Below are 15836 nucleotides of genomic sequence, written 5' to 3'. Positions count from 1 at the left end.
TAAACCGGAGCGTATAACTCCACAAATTCATAATTTTTCCATAAAAGAGTTTGCAAGGTATCGTATTACATTTCACCCATTTGTATACTAAAGTATTTAGCTTAATACTCGAACCTTTACACACAAAAAAATATCTCACACATAGACACACAAATAACTCACTCAATTGCGCATTTGAGACATGAAAGATGGCTATAGTGGACCTGACTTCGTTCATTATCGTCTATCAATATTTCAGTTGTCAGATTTCCATAATCAGAAAAATCTGATTAAAGCTTCTTGTTTCATATATAAGTTTCTAGGGAGTTTTGGATGATAGACAACACTTGATGGTGTCTTGAAACCACTTGTCTTCGTCCACAAGGAAAATCTTGCCATCTACTGTATTTTTTTGGAGCTTCACCTTTATTTACATATGGTTCCACAAACTACGGCCACCTAAAGCTCTCTTGACCATCTTAGACCACAAAAAGTAGTTTACCTCCTTAAGGGTGATTGGAACAACCATTTGCCTTGAGTTTTCCATGGTTAGATCCAGAAAATAGATAATGAAATAGGTTGAACGCGGAAGAGATGAAGAGAATAGGAGATTGTTGCTCTGATACCATGTTAGAAGATGAGATTAACTTAATGAAGAATGATGAAAACACTGAAGAACAATGAGGATGGTTGAGAGAATATGGAGAAGAGAGACTGGTAAACTTAATTCTCTTAATTTTTGCAATTCCGGATACAATAGTTAAAAAGCAGGTATGAATTTCGAGGCTGGGAAAAACGATTAGCCTTACAAAAGAAGCAAATATAAAAGTAAATTTCTGCTTTAGTGGATACTATTCACTTGCTAGTTTCTTAACTTTAACAACATGAAACCATGAACGTTGGTCGGAGGGATGCAATACATACATTTTCATGACTAACTTTTTGTACATAACAAATTTTGTGTGTTATTTTGGTGTCTTTAATCTAGAATTGCAGAAAACTATACAAACAAAGCAAAATGATTCGACTTTGCCCATTAATTAGGCATTAAGTATAAGAGCATCTCCAATGTATTACTCCTTTTTTTGCTCCAAAATGGTGCAACATCAAAATTGAGTAAGGTTTTACTCCAATGTATTACTCCATTTTTTGCTCTAAAAATAATATTTCTTAAATGATTTCTTTTTTATTTTATTAATAATTGCAAATAAGATCTTATACTTATAAAAATTTACCAATTAACTCCAACTATTTTATGTTTACGATAAATAATTAAAATATAAATTATTTGAATTAAATATTTATTATTAAAAAGTACAAGAAATCATTAAAAAGACAACATATATGTGGGTTCAACAATGAGCATTAGAATATTTTTCATACAAATGATCAACTAATGCATTTCGTAATGAAAAATGATCTTCTTTATCTTTGATATTCCTACATCGAGCAAGAAAATTTTGAAATCGGATATTTTCATCTTCTGCAATTTCGATATCCGGAGATGGAGCTTCTCTTCCAAGTTCAATTGGTGCATCAAGTTCACGCTCAACAAGCTCTTTCTCAGACTTCTCCGTTTGGGCAATATTTCACCGACCTTAGCGGATCCGAAACAGATTTTTCATATTATTAAATTACTTATTTTATGTTATTTTATTTTAATTATTTATGTTTCTGTTGTTTTATGTATTTATTTAAAATTATTAAATAATCTGTTGTGGAATATACTATTTTCATGTAATTGTATCATTTTAAATATTATTTAAGTAAAAGTAGAAACATTAAAGATTCAAAGGACCATTTTATAAAAAAAAAAAATCAACTCCAAAATGGAGTAATGGGTAAAATTACTCCATAATGGAGTAACCCTAGCCATTACTCTATTTTGGAGTTGAAAATGGAATGGGGTTGGAGAAGATTTTACTCTATAATGATGTTTGGAGTTGAAAATGGAGTAGGATTGGAGATGTCCTAATACATCATTGGTTTTCCACTTTTGTTGTTCAAACAAGCCAGCGTGGTAATAATTAATAACGATATCAAATATTAGAGAACGTTGTAAACTTTTGACAAGTAATTGTTGGTCAGAGTATATAGAAACAAGAAGAAGAAAGCCTACACATGTATAATTTTCACGTTATTTATGAATTGACCGAAAACCAAGGCCTGCTTATTACAACTGTATTAGCAACACATACACATCATCGAAGCTTTATTAATTAATTATAATAAAAATAAAACAAACAATACATAGAGTAGAGTAATTATTAGATTCAGTAGGTTGGATGCACATAATTTATTAAAATATATTGATTCTTCTTATTGTTTGATAATGAACTTAGAAAACCATTTTCCAGAAGCTTTTTCTCTTCGATCAGCAGGATTAGTGAAATTGACCCAATTCATACCAAAGCGGAGAGTGTAACCATTTCCGAACTCGTAGTTATCCATCAAAGACCATGCAAAATACCCTGCTACGTTGCATCCATCACTGTAATATATTTGAAATAATGTTAACACTTATAATGCTCAAAAGTATGTTAAATAAATTAAGTAAGAATCATTAAAACTCACTCGATAGAACATTTGAGACATGAAAGATGGCTGCAATGATTTTGAATTCGTCCATTATCAGCAAGAGCATCTGGCAGCGTTAAGTTTCCGGTATCAAGATCAGCAACTCCTGAAAATTTAACACAAGATTTTAACAAGATATATATATATATAACGTTTTCATTGGTTAATCGTATATGTATTGGTATGATGATATGTAAGTACCATTTTCAGTGATGTAGGTAAGTGGGTTTCCGTAATTGTTTTTGATATAGTTAAGAATCTGACGGATCCCTGGAGGGTAGTAGACGAAGCTAGGCGCCTGCACAAGAAGGGAACAAAAAAAAAAGAATTGAAATTTAAAAAATGCTACGATCTTTAAAAAAAATAATGATTCTAAATCAAAGTCGATGATAACCTGAACACCAATAGGTACTTTGTTGCGATAATCTGTAGGAAAGTAGAGAAAATTATATGAGTTTAACAAACCCACACACACACATATACATATAAGAAACACAATATTTTTACATACATCCAAGAGTAACTCTTGCATCGGTTATGACATTAGGTTGTGTGGAACGAGGTGCGGTGGTCGCATATTGAGTAACGTAATAGTTCAACCCTAGAAAATCAAGTGATCCTTTGACTAATTTTGATTCTTGGGGTGTGAATTTGGGCAATCTATTTCCCACCATCTGTCGCATTATCTTTGGATATCTTCCATAGACCAGTGGATCCAAAAACCTTCATATATATAGCACAAAAATTATGAATTAAATACTGCAAGTATATTTTTCAAATTTCAAGGATTTATAACCAAAGCTTTATATATAAATATATATGTTTGCTCGTGTATATTCATGAGATGTGAGAGTCAAATAATTGACGTATATATATAAATATACCATCCGACGAAGAAATCAAATGCTCGCTTTGCAGCAGCCGTGTCGCGAATGCTATTTTCGTTTAATGGGGTGAACCATCTCCCGATCAAGGTCGTTCCTATCTTACCACCTTGTAATTTCTGCATGCATTGATATTTTTGAATTATAAGATACATATACCACATACAAATAATTTTGGAAGCAAAAATTTATGACATATTTGGTAAGTATATGAACCTGATATCTTTTTCTGTATAATTCTACAACTTTTGCATGAGCTAGAAGTTGGTTATGTCCAACTATATAAGGTTCGGTTCCAGAATCTCCTCCAAATTCACAGCCAGTGCACCGACCAGGCGGATACGATCCATCTCCATAACCTTTGCTTGCAAGAGAGTAAGGTTGGTTTAAAGTGATCCAAAATTTGACTCTGTCTCCAAACCTCTGGAATAGAAGCTCGGCATAGTTTTTGTAGTCCTCCCTGTCCATGTATCATACATATTCGATAAAATATAGATCTGATGTGATGTACATAAATAACATAACCTAACACAAAGAAAAACAGGTGTAATATATAATTTATTTAATGCACTTACACTATACGCCGGCTCAAGAAACCTCCATACTCATCTTCTAGAGTTTGGGGAACATCCCAGTGAAAGATTGTTACGTACGGTTCTATGCCTTTATTAATTCACACATTTATTCATAAGACAATTAGAATTTGCTCATATATGTATTGTGAAGAATACAAATTTGTATAACATTTTTACCATTTGCTTTTAACTCATTGATGAGGTTATTGTAGTATTTGATCCCGTTTTCGTCAATCCCTCCTATCAATCTTCCCTCTAAAGGTAAGCATATACACAATCATCACATTAGTTAAAAAAATATAATAATAATATAATAGCAATAATATCAATACTAACATTAATAAAATTATGTTCTTATCATATGCACTTACTTGGTAAGACCCTAGACCATGCTATTGAGAGCCGGTAGGCTTGAGCCTTCATTCTTTTCAGTAATTTGACATCCTCCTGTTAATCATATGAGAGTTCAAGAGTTAAATTACATTTCTGAAATGGAAAAACTACATGTATACACACATTCATCAATAATAGCTTATCACCTTGTAAAGATCATACGAATCACAAGCAAGGTCTCCAGAACTGTGATCTGGAACTTTCTCTGTACATATACAGCAAACCGAAATTTGAGCATGAACTGGACATCTATGAGTGAAATCGTCCCATCCGTTGTTTGTACACTTAATTGCCCATACATGCTATTTAATTATACGGGGGATATATTTTTTGAATGATTTTTATTACCTGGATATCTGTGAGTGTAATAATCCCATCCGTTAAGTGCTCTATGTGCTGCACCTTCAATCTGGTAAATATATATATATATATAAATCATGCCGGCCGGGTTTTATATAGATAAAAGTAATCTTAATAGATCGCTATATATATCTTTTAAAATGGTCAGTAACAAAGAGATATGTACCTGGTAGGCGGAAGTAGCCGCACCAAAAGTGAAGTTCTTTGGAAAACTAGTTCGGTTGAATGTAAGGGGATTGTCGCAGTTGAAGGGTTCTTTAGCCTTACAGGCCGGGGTGGCAACATTTTGGCTACTTGAAACCGCAAAGAGAATGACAAGAATGGCCAAAGAAAAGTGAGCTTTTGGAATTTCCATGGTTGAGAGCATTGTTATGGGTTGCTTTCTTTAGTTCTTAGTTGTTTTAATTTGTTTTTTGTTTATGGGTAATTTGATGATGATGACTAAATAGTGAACTTGGAAAGGTTTATATAGAAAAATTTGCGTGCATGAGAATTTGCATGGGCTCTGAAGTAAACTCGTTACGTACGAATATTTGCAATGATTTTAATCCTCCATGTTCTCCACCTCACGACTTGCTGTCTCTTTTTGAAGTAAAATTCACATAATGTTAACGTAACAAATTTTCCAGATTTTATATACTGTTATCTAAGCAAGGATTGAGTTGTTAATACAAAGAAAGTTGATTCATTACGAATAAACAAATAACCATGTTGAGTTTTACGGCATCATATTCCTCTTGCTTAAATATGTAATGTCAAATACATATATAGCTTCACACACTATAAATACCCTCACATGTCTGAATGAGAATATATATGCTAATAAATGCTCATTCATTAATTCATATGCAATTTATTAATTTTATCTGACGGTTATATAATTAAATTAGGTATATTAGGCAATTTGGTTTATAATAAACTTTAAAAGTTTGTAAATTTAAGGGTTTCCCTTCGAAACACATTCTCTTTTAGCTTATTATTAATCTACTTGTTTTAGTAGCAACCAAGCAAATTAAGACTTGTATCATTTAAACGAATTCAATATTATATTAGGAAACTAAAACTCTACTTAAAGGATTTGGAGGACATATATGAACCTAGAATTATGATATATAAATAACTTTGACTATTTTATATAAATTTTTAGGACTTACAATTCCTTAAATAGCGATGAGATGATATAACTTAAACATAAGTTAAATAAAAAAAATATTACTAAACCGATTCTTGATCTATAATATGTAAATGAATATTTAAAATATTAATTTATACGTACATGTTAAAACACCAACTTTGAAATTTAGTATGATTTGAACTGAAAAAAAAATTCCAACTTGTACTTTTTGAAATGGAATGCAACACTCAAAATTTTTTATTTTTTTGGTCTAACACCCAAAACCAATTGATGCAAAACTGTTACATATTCTATAAAGGAGTATGTGTATACCTTTATTTGTTTATATTACTAGCTTCAAAGACCTTTATTTATTTTTGATGATTATATTGGGTATTAAGTCCCATTAATCATTACAACATTAATGGCATCCTTATAGCTATTACAGGTTACAGTGTAAATAGTACCGCTTTCCAGAGTTGGAAACATGTAGTTGACATTATCTATTTATACCCTAGCAATAAACTTAGAAAACCACTTTCCAGAATTTTTCTTTTTCTATCAGCAGGACTCGTGAAGTTAACCAAATGCATACCGAACCGCAGTGTATAACTCCACAAATTCATAATTTTCCATAAAAAGAGTTTGCAAGGTATCATGTTACATTTCACCCATTTGTATACTAAAGTATTTAGCTTAATACTCGAACCTTTACACACAAAAAAATATCCCACACATAGACACGCAAATAACTCACTCAATTGCGCATTTGAGACATGAAAGATGGCTATAGTGGACCTGACTTCGTTCATTATCGTCTATCAATATTTCAGTTGTCAGATTTCCATAATCAGAAAAATCTGATTAAAGCTTCTTGCTTCATATATAAGTTTCTAGGGAGTTTTGGATGATAGACAACACTTGATGGTGTCTTGAAACCACTTGTCTTCGTCCACAAGGAAAATCTTGCCATCTACCGTATTTTTTGGAGCTTCACCTTTATTTACATATGGTTCCACAAACTACGGTCACCTAAAGCTCTCTTGGCCATCTTAGACCACAAAAAGTAGTTTACCTCCTTAAGGGTGATTGGAACAACCATTTGCCTTGAGTTTTCTATGGTTAGATCCAGAAAATAGATAATGAAATAGGTTGAACGCGGAAGAGATGAAGAGAATAGGAGATTATTGCTTTGATACCATGTTAGAATATGAGATTAACTTAATGAAGAATGATGAAAACACTGAAGAAGAATGAGGATGGTTGAGAGAATATGGAGAAGAGAGACTGGTAAACTTAATTCTCTTAATTTTTACAATTGCGGATACAATAGTTAAAAAGCAGGTATGAATTTCGAGGCTAGGCAAAACGATTAGCCTTACAAAAGAAGCAAATATAAAAGTAAATTTCTGCTTTACTGGATACTATTCACTTGCTAGTTTCTTGACTTTAACAACATGAAACCATGAACGTTGGTCGGAGGGATGCAATACATACATTTTCATGACTAACTTTTTGTACATAACAAATTTTTTGTGTTATTTTGGTGTCTTTAATCTAGAATTGCAGAGAACTATACAAACAAAGCAAAATGATTCGACTTTGCCCATTAATTAGGCATTAAGTATAATACATCATTGGTTTTCCACTTTTGTTGTTCAAACAAGCCAGCGTGGTAATAATTAATAACGATATCAAATATTAGAGAACGTTGTAAACTTTTGACAAGTAATTGTTGGTCAGAGTATATAGAAACAAGAAGAAGAAAGCCTACACATGTATAAATTTCACGTTATTTATGAATTGACCGAAAACCAAGGCCTGGTTATTACAACCGTATTAGCAACACATACACATAATCGAAGCTTTATTAATTAATTATAATAAAAATAAAACAAACAATACATAGAGTAGAGTAATTATTAGATTCAGTAGGTTGGATGCACATAATTTATTAAAATATATTGATTCTTCTTATTGTTTGATAATGAACTTAGAAAACCATTTTCCAGAAGCTTTTTCTCTTCGATCAGCAGGATTAGTGAAATTGACCCAATTCATACCAAAGCGGAGAGTGTAACCATTTCCGAACTCGTAGTTATCCATCAAAGACCATGCAAAATACCCTGCTACGTTGCATCCATCACTGTAATATATTTGAAATAATGTTAACACTTATAATGCTCAAAAGTATGTTAAATAAATTAAGTAAGAATCATTAAAACTCACTCGATAGAACATTTGAGACATGAAAGATGGCTGCAATGATTTTGAATTCGTCCATTATCAGCAAGAGCATCTGGCAGCGTTAAGTTTCCGGTATCAAGATCAGCAACTCCTGAAAATTTAACACAAGATTTTAACAAGATATATATATAACGTTTTCATTGGTTAATCGTATATGTATTGGTATGATGATATGTAAGTACCATTTTCAGTGATGTAGGTAAGTGGGTTTCCGTAATTGTTTTTGATATAGTTAAGAATCTGACGGATCCCTGGAGGGTAGTAGACGAAGCTAGGCGCCTGCACAAGAAGGGAACAAAAAAAAAAAGAATTGAAATTTAAAAAATGCTACGATCTTTAAAAAAAATAATGATTCTAAATCAAAGTCGATGATAACCTGAACACCAATAGGTACTTTGTTGCGATAATCTGTAGGAAAGTAGAGAAAATTATATGAGTTTAACAAACCCACACACACACATATACATATAAGAAACACAATATTTTTTACATACATCCAAGAGTAACTCTTGCATCGGTTATGACATTAGGTTGTGTGGAACGAGGTGCGGTGGTCGCATATTGAGTAACGTAATAGTTCAACCCTAGAAAATCAAGTGATCCTTTGACTAATTTTGATTCTTGGGGTGTGAATTTGGGCAATCTATTTCCCACCATCTGTCGCATTATCTTTGGATATCTTCCATAGACCAGTGGATCCAAAAACCTTCATATATATAGCACAAAAATTATGAATTAAATACTGCAAGTATATTTTTCAAATTTCAAGGATTTATAACCAAAGCTTTATATATAAATATATATGTTTGCTCGTGTATATTCATGAGATGTGAGAGTCAAATAATTGACGTATATATATAAATATACCATCCGACGAAGAAATCAAATGCTCGCTTTGCAGCAGCCGTGTCGCGAATGCTATTTTCGTTTAATGGGGTGAACCATCTCCCGATCAAGGTCGTTCCTATCTTACCACCTTGTAATTTCTGCATGCATTGATATTTTTGAATTATAAGATACATATACCACATCCCTTATATATTAAAAGAGAAGCATTGTAATAAATGCATTCACATTATAATAGACACGTGTCAGCCTCACAATGATTTGATAATAAATATGCTAATGCATTCACACTATAATCATAAATGTGTTCACACTATGTACTTTATATTTTTTTTAATATAAAACTCACATACATAGTTCCAATAAAACTCTGAATTTTTCGGTTCGAATAAAAATAGATAACGAATCAAAAGTCAAACTCTATATATATTATTTTTATATTTACGGATAAAGTTGAACAAAATATTCATAAATTTTAATTCGATTCGTTATCCGTTTTGATTTGAACCAAAAAATCTGGATATTTGAAACTCTACAAAACAAATCAAATACTAGAATACAATATCAAAAAAAGAAGCAAATCACAAATACCAATATTTTTAGGAACATATATCTAATTCAATATGTTATATGCATATATATACATATATATAAAGAATTATATATATATGTTATATATATTATACTTTATATCAGTTTTAAAATATTTTTATGAATTAAATTTATTATATTAGGTACTAGAATTTAAAAGGTTATATAATGTTTTATTTTGTAATGAAATGTTATTATAAAAATTATTTTTAAAATTTTATTTTATTTACGAATCAAATAGGATATTCTTTAAAATTCTAAAAAATTTCGGATATCTGAGTCACCGAATATCTAGGTGGCTAAAGATCGAATCGACAAGAATGCTTTCAAATACTCAGATATTTGATATGTGTCCACCCTGATTTACAGATATAATTTTATTTTCTTTATATAAAAAATGACTAATGTCAAGGTCTTTTTTATTTTAAATTAATTTTAATTTTATCTTTATGTATTATTTTGTACAAAAATGTCATTTAATATTAATTAACAATATCTTTATATATTTTTTAACTATTTTATATACTTTTTACATAAACATACATGTGCACCTTGATGTGAGCACCTTCTAACTAAGTATTAACCACAACTGAAGTATTTAATTTTTTTGAAAGTTGAAATATTTTTTCTTAATGCTTCTTTCACTACCGACCAAATTGTAGTGAAATGATTTGTCTTAATAATATTCTTTTCTATTTCTTAAACTATTATCTGTTTAAAAACTATAATATGAAACTATTGGTTCAACATAACGACTATCAAAAATTCATAATATGAAAATAAATAAATAGTATTAATTTTTGGTTTTTACCGAAAAAACTAAAAAAATCAAACATTTTAACCGAATAAACTGAAATGAATATTAATTTAAAATAATAGTTATATTTTAGAAGATTAAAAATAAAAAAAAACGTAAAACCTAACCAATATCCAGATAAAACAGATTTAGTATTTTTTATTAAAAATAACGAAACTAATAATCACATTCTGCGCAAGGCGCGGGTTATTACCTAGTACAAATAATTTTGGAAGCAAAAATTTATGACATATTTGGTAAGTATATGAACCTGATATCTTTTTCTGTATAATTCTACAACTTTTGCATGAGCTAGAAGTTGGTTATGTCCAACTATATAAGGTTCGGTTCCAGAATCTCCTCCAAATTCACAGCCAGTGCACCGACCAGGCGGATACGATCCATCTCCATAACCTTTGCTTGCAAGAGAGTAAGGTTGGTTTAAAGTGATCCAAAATTTGACTCTGTCTCCAAACCTCTGGAATAGAAGCTCGGCATAGTTTTTGTAGTCCTCCCTGTCCATGTATCATACATATTCGATAAAATATAGATCTGATGTGATGTACATAAATAACATAACCTAACACAAAGAAAAACAGGTGTAATATATAATTTATTTAATGCACTTACACTATACGCCGGCTCAAGAAACCTCCATACTCATCTTCTAGAGTTTGGGGAACATCCCAGTGAAAGATTGTTACGTACGGTTCTATGCCTTTATTAATTCACACATTTATTCATAAGACAATTAGAATTTGCTCATATATGTATTGTGAAGAATACAAATTTGTATAACATTTTTACCATTTGCTTTTAACTCATTGATGAGGTTATTGTAGTATTTGATCCCGTTTTCGTCAATCCCTCCTATCAATCTTCCTCTAAAGGTAAGCATATACACAATCATCACATTAGTTAAAAAAATATAATAATAATATAATAGCAATAATATCAATACTAACATTAATAAAATTATGTTCTTATCATATGCACTTACTTGGTAAGACCCTAGACCATGCTATTGAGAGCCGGTAGGCTTGAGCCTTCATTCTTTTCAGTAATTTGACATCCTCCTGTTAATCATATGAGAGTTCAAGAGTTAAATTACATTTCTGAAATGGAAAAACTACATGTATACACACATTCATCAATAATAGCTTATCACCTTGTAAAGATCATACGAATCACAAGCAAGGTCTCCAGAACTGTGATCTGGAACTTTCTCTGTACATATACAGCAAACCGAAATTTGAGCATGAACTGGACATCTATGAGTGAAATCGTCCCATCCGTTGTTTGTACACTTAATTGCCCATACATGCTATTTAATTATACGGGGGATATATTTTTTGAATGATTTTTATTACCTGGATATCTGTGAGTGTAATAATCCCATCCGTTAAGTGCTCTATGTGCTGCACCTTCAATCTGGTACAAATATATATATATATATATATATAAATCATGCCGGCCGGGTTTTATATAGATAAAAATAATCTTAATAGATCGCTATATATATCTTTTAAAATGGTCAGTAACAAAGAGATATGTACCTGGTAGGCGGAAGTAGCCGCACCAAAAGTGAAGTTCTTTGGAAAACTAGTTCGGTTGAATGTAAGGGGATTGTCGCAGTTGAAGGGTTCTTTAGCCTTACAGGCCGGGGTGGCAACATTTTGGCTACTTGAAACCGCAAAGAGAATGACAAGAATGGCCAAAGAGAAGTGAGCTTTTGGAATTTCCATGGTTGAGAGCATTGTTATGGGTTGCTTTCTTTAGTTCTTAGTTGTTTTAATTTGTTTTTTGTTTATGGGTAATTTGATGATGATGACTAAATAGTGAACTTGGAAAGGTTTATATAGAAAAATTTGCGTGCATGAGAATTTGCATGGGCTCTGAAGTAAACTCGTTACGTACGAATATTTGCAACGATTTTAATCTTACATGTTCTCCACCTCACGACTTGCTGTCTCTTTTTGAAGTAAAATTCACATAATATTAACGTAACAAAATTTCCAGATTTTATATACTGTTATCTAAGCAAGGATTGAGTTGTTAATACAAAGAAAGTTGATTCATTACGAATAAACAAATAACCATGTTGAGTTTTACGGCATCATATTCCTCTTGCTTAAATATGTATTGTCAAATACGTATATAGCTTCACACACTATAAATACCCTCACATGTCTGAATGAGAATATATATGCTAATAAATGCTCATTCATTAATTCATATACAATTTATTAATTTCATCTGACGGTTATATAATTAAATTAGGCCTATTAGACAATCCTTAAAACTCAATCAATCAACTGAACAATTACTTGTTCACCGCTGTTTATTTACTTCTTTAAAACTATTCAATCTAGCTTATCTAGATAACTAGATAGATCTATTGCGTGCCTTAGCTTCCCGTGAATTTTATCTCTAAATACTACAATTGAACCTCTTATTTGAGAGAGTACAAATCACATGTAGGATAATTTGAGTGATATCACTTTGATAGTAACATATTCTATGAATCATTGATGTTTGCCACCTAAATCTTACTTTTGAAAAAAATCTACTCGGAACTACCACGAAACAATCCCACGGAAACGAGATAAATTTCTGATTAAACATTGGTCGCGATAAATTAACCTCGTCAAGGCTCTTGTACAGCCGAACTCGACAACCTTCATAAAATTATGCTCGACAACATTTCACGAAACAGCCTTCGTAAAATTAAACTCGGCGACATTATACGAAACATATTTTGTTGAATTAACTCGATAACATTTTGCGAAACAACTTTCGTAATACTAAAACTCAACGACATTTTACGAAACAGCTTTTGTAGAATTAAACTCGACGACATTTCACGAAATAACCTTCGTAAAATTAAACTCGACAACATTTTACGAAATAGCTTTTGTAAAGTTAAAACTCGATAAAACTTTGCAGAAATTCGTAAGATTCAAAAGTTGACAATATTTTACGAAACATCATTCGTAAAGACAAACAAGAACATTCAAAAAGACTCTCAGAGAAGGAAAGAGATGGAGCGAGAGCTGGAAGGTAAACTCCACCTATCAGCCTTTGTAAACGGTCTCACCGTCCTCTCTCTTTTGCTTCATCGACCGTGACCTCTGACAAAAGATTCAAAGTCCAACGAGTCTTCCTGATCGCGCAACGAATCTTCCTAATCACCCTTGGCATCTCCTGTTCACCTTGGCTACCTGTAAACGCCAAAAGACTTTCGACAAGATGCCTATTCCTTTTCGTAAAGCCAATGATACGAATACCCAGATCTAAAAAATACGGATCGCTGAACCAAAACTGCAACACAGGCTTCAGCCTAAACGCAGCCAGGAAAGTAAAGAAATCCAGGAAGAATCGATATCCTTACAATCCGTAAGTGGTGGACAGACACGAGAAGAGGAATGTATAATGAGTAAGCCAAACGGAGAAGAGGCAAATCCAAATCTTTGAGAAAGCGAAGGTATGTACGACTTGGAATTTCCCAAAATCAGACTTGGAAACAAATAATACCAATAAACTTACTAAGTTTCGTTTATATGTCGCATTAGGTTAATTTCATATATTATAATTATAACACGTATGATATCTTTGGTACATATTTCCATATTTAAATAAGTAAAGGTACGATTAGAACATAATTCTAAGAATATATCTTCATAAAGAATTATATATTATATTCTATTAAATATTCTGCTTGAGACAGTTTTTAAAATAATATTTTTTATAGAATATGCAACTTAATGTTTTAATATATGTTAATTTTATTTTAAATAGCTAATTTATAGTTTGTTATAATGAAACAATATTATATTGACTGTATTTACATGATTTTTATCTTTATCAAAATATGAATCTGTAGCTATAAGAAAAACAAAATTATCTATATCCTGAAGTTTCTTCAAATATTCTGAATCTATAGATATGTTTTTGTTAGAATCCTAATTTTAATAAGTAATATATTATATTTAATATAAAATTAAATAAACATACAAATGTCAAATGTCTTGAAAATGTTTACGGGATCTCTGATATTATATTTTAAAATATCTTAAAATTAATCTTATATTGTTGATTAATTGTGTAGATAACTAAACTATACCTAATAGTTAATATTTTTTGATGAAAAGAAATTTATTAAAATCCAAAAATAATTTTATATTATATCCAAGTAATATAATAAAATCTTTTCAGATTTACTATTTTCTAAATTTGACATAAATGCTAAATATATATCACAAATCATATATGGTTTTTCTTTTAAATTTTTATTTTTCCATAACTATAAGAAGCATGTGTTAATATGACTAATAAAATGTAATAAAATTTAATTATATTCTTTCATTATTAACCAATAAAAAGTTCTCTATCGATTTGTTACTAACCAATTCAATTTATCAGATTTTTATAAATTTTAAATACATGCAAATTTACTTATCACAAATAATATTTAAATAATGTCATTCCGTGATATCCCGGAAAGTCATCTTTTATATATATATATATATATATATATATATATATATATATCGTGTGTGAAGCTATATATACCTGCACATGTCTGAAACTCTGAAATGAGAACATATATATGTTAATTAATTAATGAGAACATGCCCAATTTGGTTTATAATAATTTTTGGTTAACGGTTTTCGTTCGAAACACATTCTCTTTTAGCTTATTTTTCAATTTACTCATCTGTACAGATATATGGTTCCCTAGCTAAGGACATCTCCAAAAGACACTCTATAACTTCAAAAAAAGAAGTTTTTTGATCTCCAAAAAGGAACTTCAAAACTACAAATTTGAAGTTTTGAGGATTGAAACTCTATATATGAAGTTTCACTACTCAAAACTTCAAATTTGAAGTTTCATATTTTATTTGGATTTTGGTCCCTACAATACACATCACATTTATCATTCATAAATATTTTCTTGTTTATTGTTTTAATCCTTAAAAAAATTATATCTCATAAATATTTTAAATTTTGTTTAAAGAAATTAAGTTTTACACATAAAATCAAATAAAAACTTTAAAATATGATTTAAAATATTTTAAACTTGATTTAGACAACAATAATATACAAAAGAAACATAACAAAAAAACTTTTAAAAATTACATGAAGCTATAACTATTACACAAATTTAAATATTACAATAACACTAATAGTCAGGTAAGTTTGATTCGAAACTTTCAAAATTTTCAAATATTGTCCAATTCTTTTGTAACTAAAGATGGTTGTTATTGTTGTTGTTGCTTTTGATGTTTTGTTTTGTACAATTCTCTCTTTTTCATATCAAATATATTCACGATTAATAATATCATCGATAAAAATTAGTATTTTAGCAATTATTTATGTTTTTCTTTTACATTCTTGTTCTAATCTAATGTATTTACAAATATTAATACCACATGGTTTCAATAACTTTTTAACTCTTAATCTACAAAGTAAAA

The 15836-nt window shown here is 30.3% G+C and overlaps 2 protein-coding genes across 2 annotated transcripts; both read right to left on the bottom strand.

Moving 5' to 3' along the window:
* Nucleotides 1–2186: 2186 nt before the first annotated feature.
* Nucleotides 2187–5267, bottom strand: LOC106455004 (myrosinase 4-like). Its single transcript, XM_013897066.3, has 13 exons — nucleotides 4935–5267; nucleotides 4757–4817; nucleotides 4555–4613; nucleotides 4387–4462; nucleotides 4193–4270; nucleotides 4016–4103; nucleotides 3657–3900; nucleotides 3441–3559; nucleotides 3068–3279; nucleotides 2951–2982; nucleotides 2758–2854; nucleotides 2554–2662; nucleotides 2187–2470 (listed from the first exon to the last, which is right to left on the bottom strand). Exons 1-13 carry the CDS (start codon nucleotides 5133–5135, stop codon nucleotides 2299–2301), a joined length of 1548 nt encoding a protein of 515 aa, XP_013752520.2. The 5' UTR covers nucleotides 5136–5267; the 3' UTR covers nucleotides 2187–2298.
* A 2477-nt stretch (nucleotides 5268–7744) lies between these two features.
* Nucleotides 7745–12254, bottom strand: LOC125598080 (myrosinase 4-like). The gene is made up of 13 exons (XM_048772435.1): nucleotides 11919–12254; nucleotides 11733–11793; nucleotides 11531–11589; nucleotides 11359–11438; nucleotides 11170–11246; nucleotides 10993–11080; nucleotides 10634–10877; nucleotides 8997–9115; nucleotides 8624–8835; nucleotides 8506–8537; nucleotides 8312–8408; nucleotides 8112–8220; nucleotides 7745–8028 (listed from the first exon to the last, which is right to left on the bottom strand). The coding sequence occupies exons 1-13, from the start codon at nucleotides 12117–12119 to the stop codon at nucleotides 7857–7859; spliced, it is 1551 nt and encodes a 516-aa protein (XP_048628392.1). The 5' UTR covers nucleotides 12120–12254; the 3' UTR covers nucleotides 7745–7856.
* Between the last annotated feature and the right edge of the window lie 3582 nt (nucleotides 12255–15836).

This window comes from Brassica napus, unplaced genomic scaffold, assembly GCF_020379485.1.
Source record: "Brassica napus cultivar Da-Ae unplaced genomic scaffold, Da-Ae ScsIHWf_1620;HRSCAF=2235, whole genome shotgun sequence".
NCBI classification, from domain to species: Eukaryota; Viridiplantae; Streptophyta; class Magnoliopsida; order Brassicales; family Brassicaceae; genus Brassica; species Brassica napus.
The sequence above is the reverse complement of the archived record's forward strand: the minus strand, read 5'-3'. Positions and strand labels throughout refer to the sequence as shown.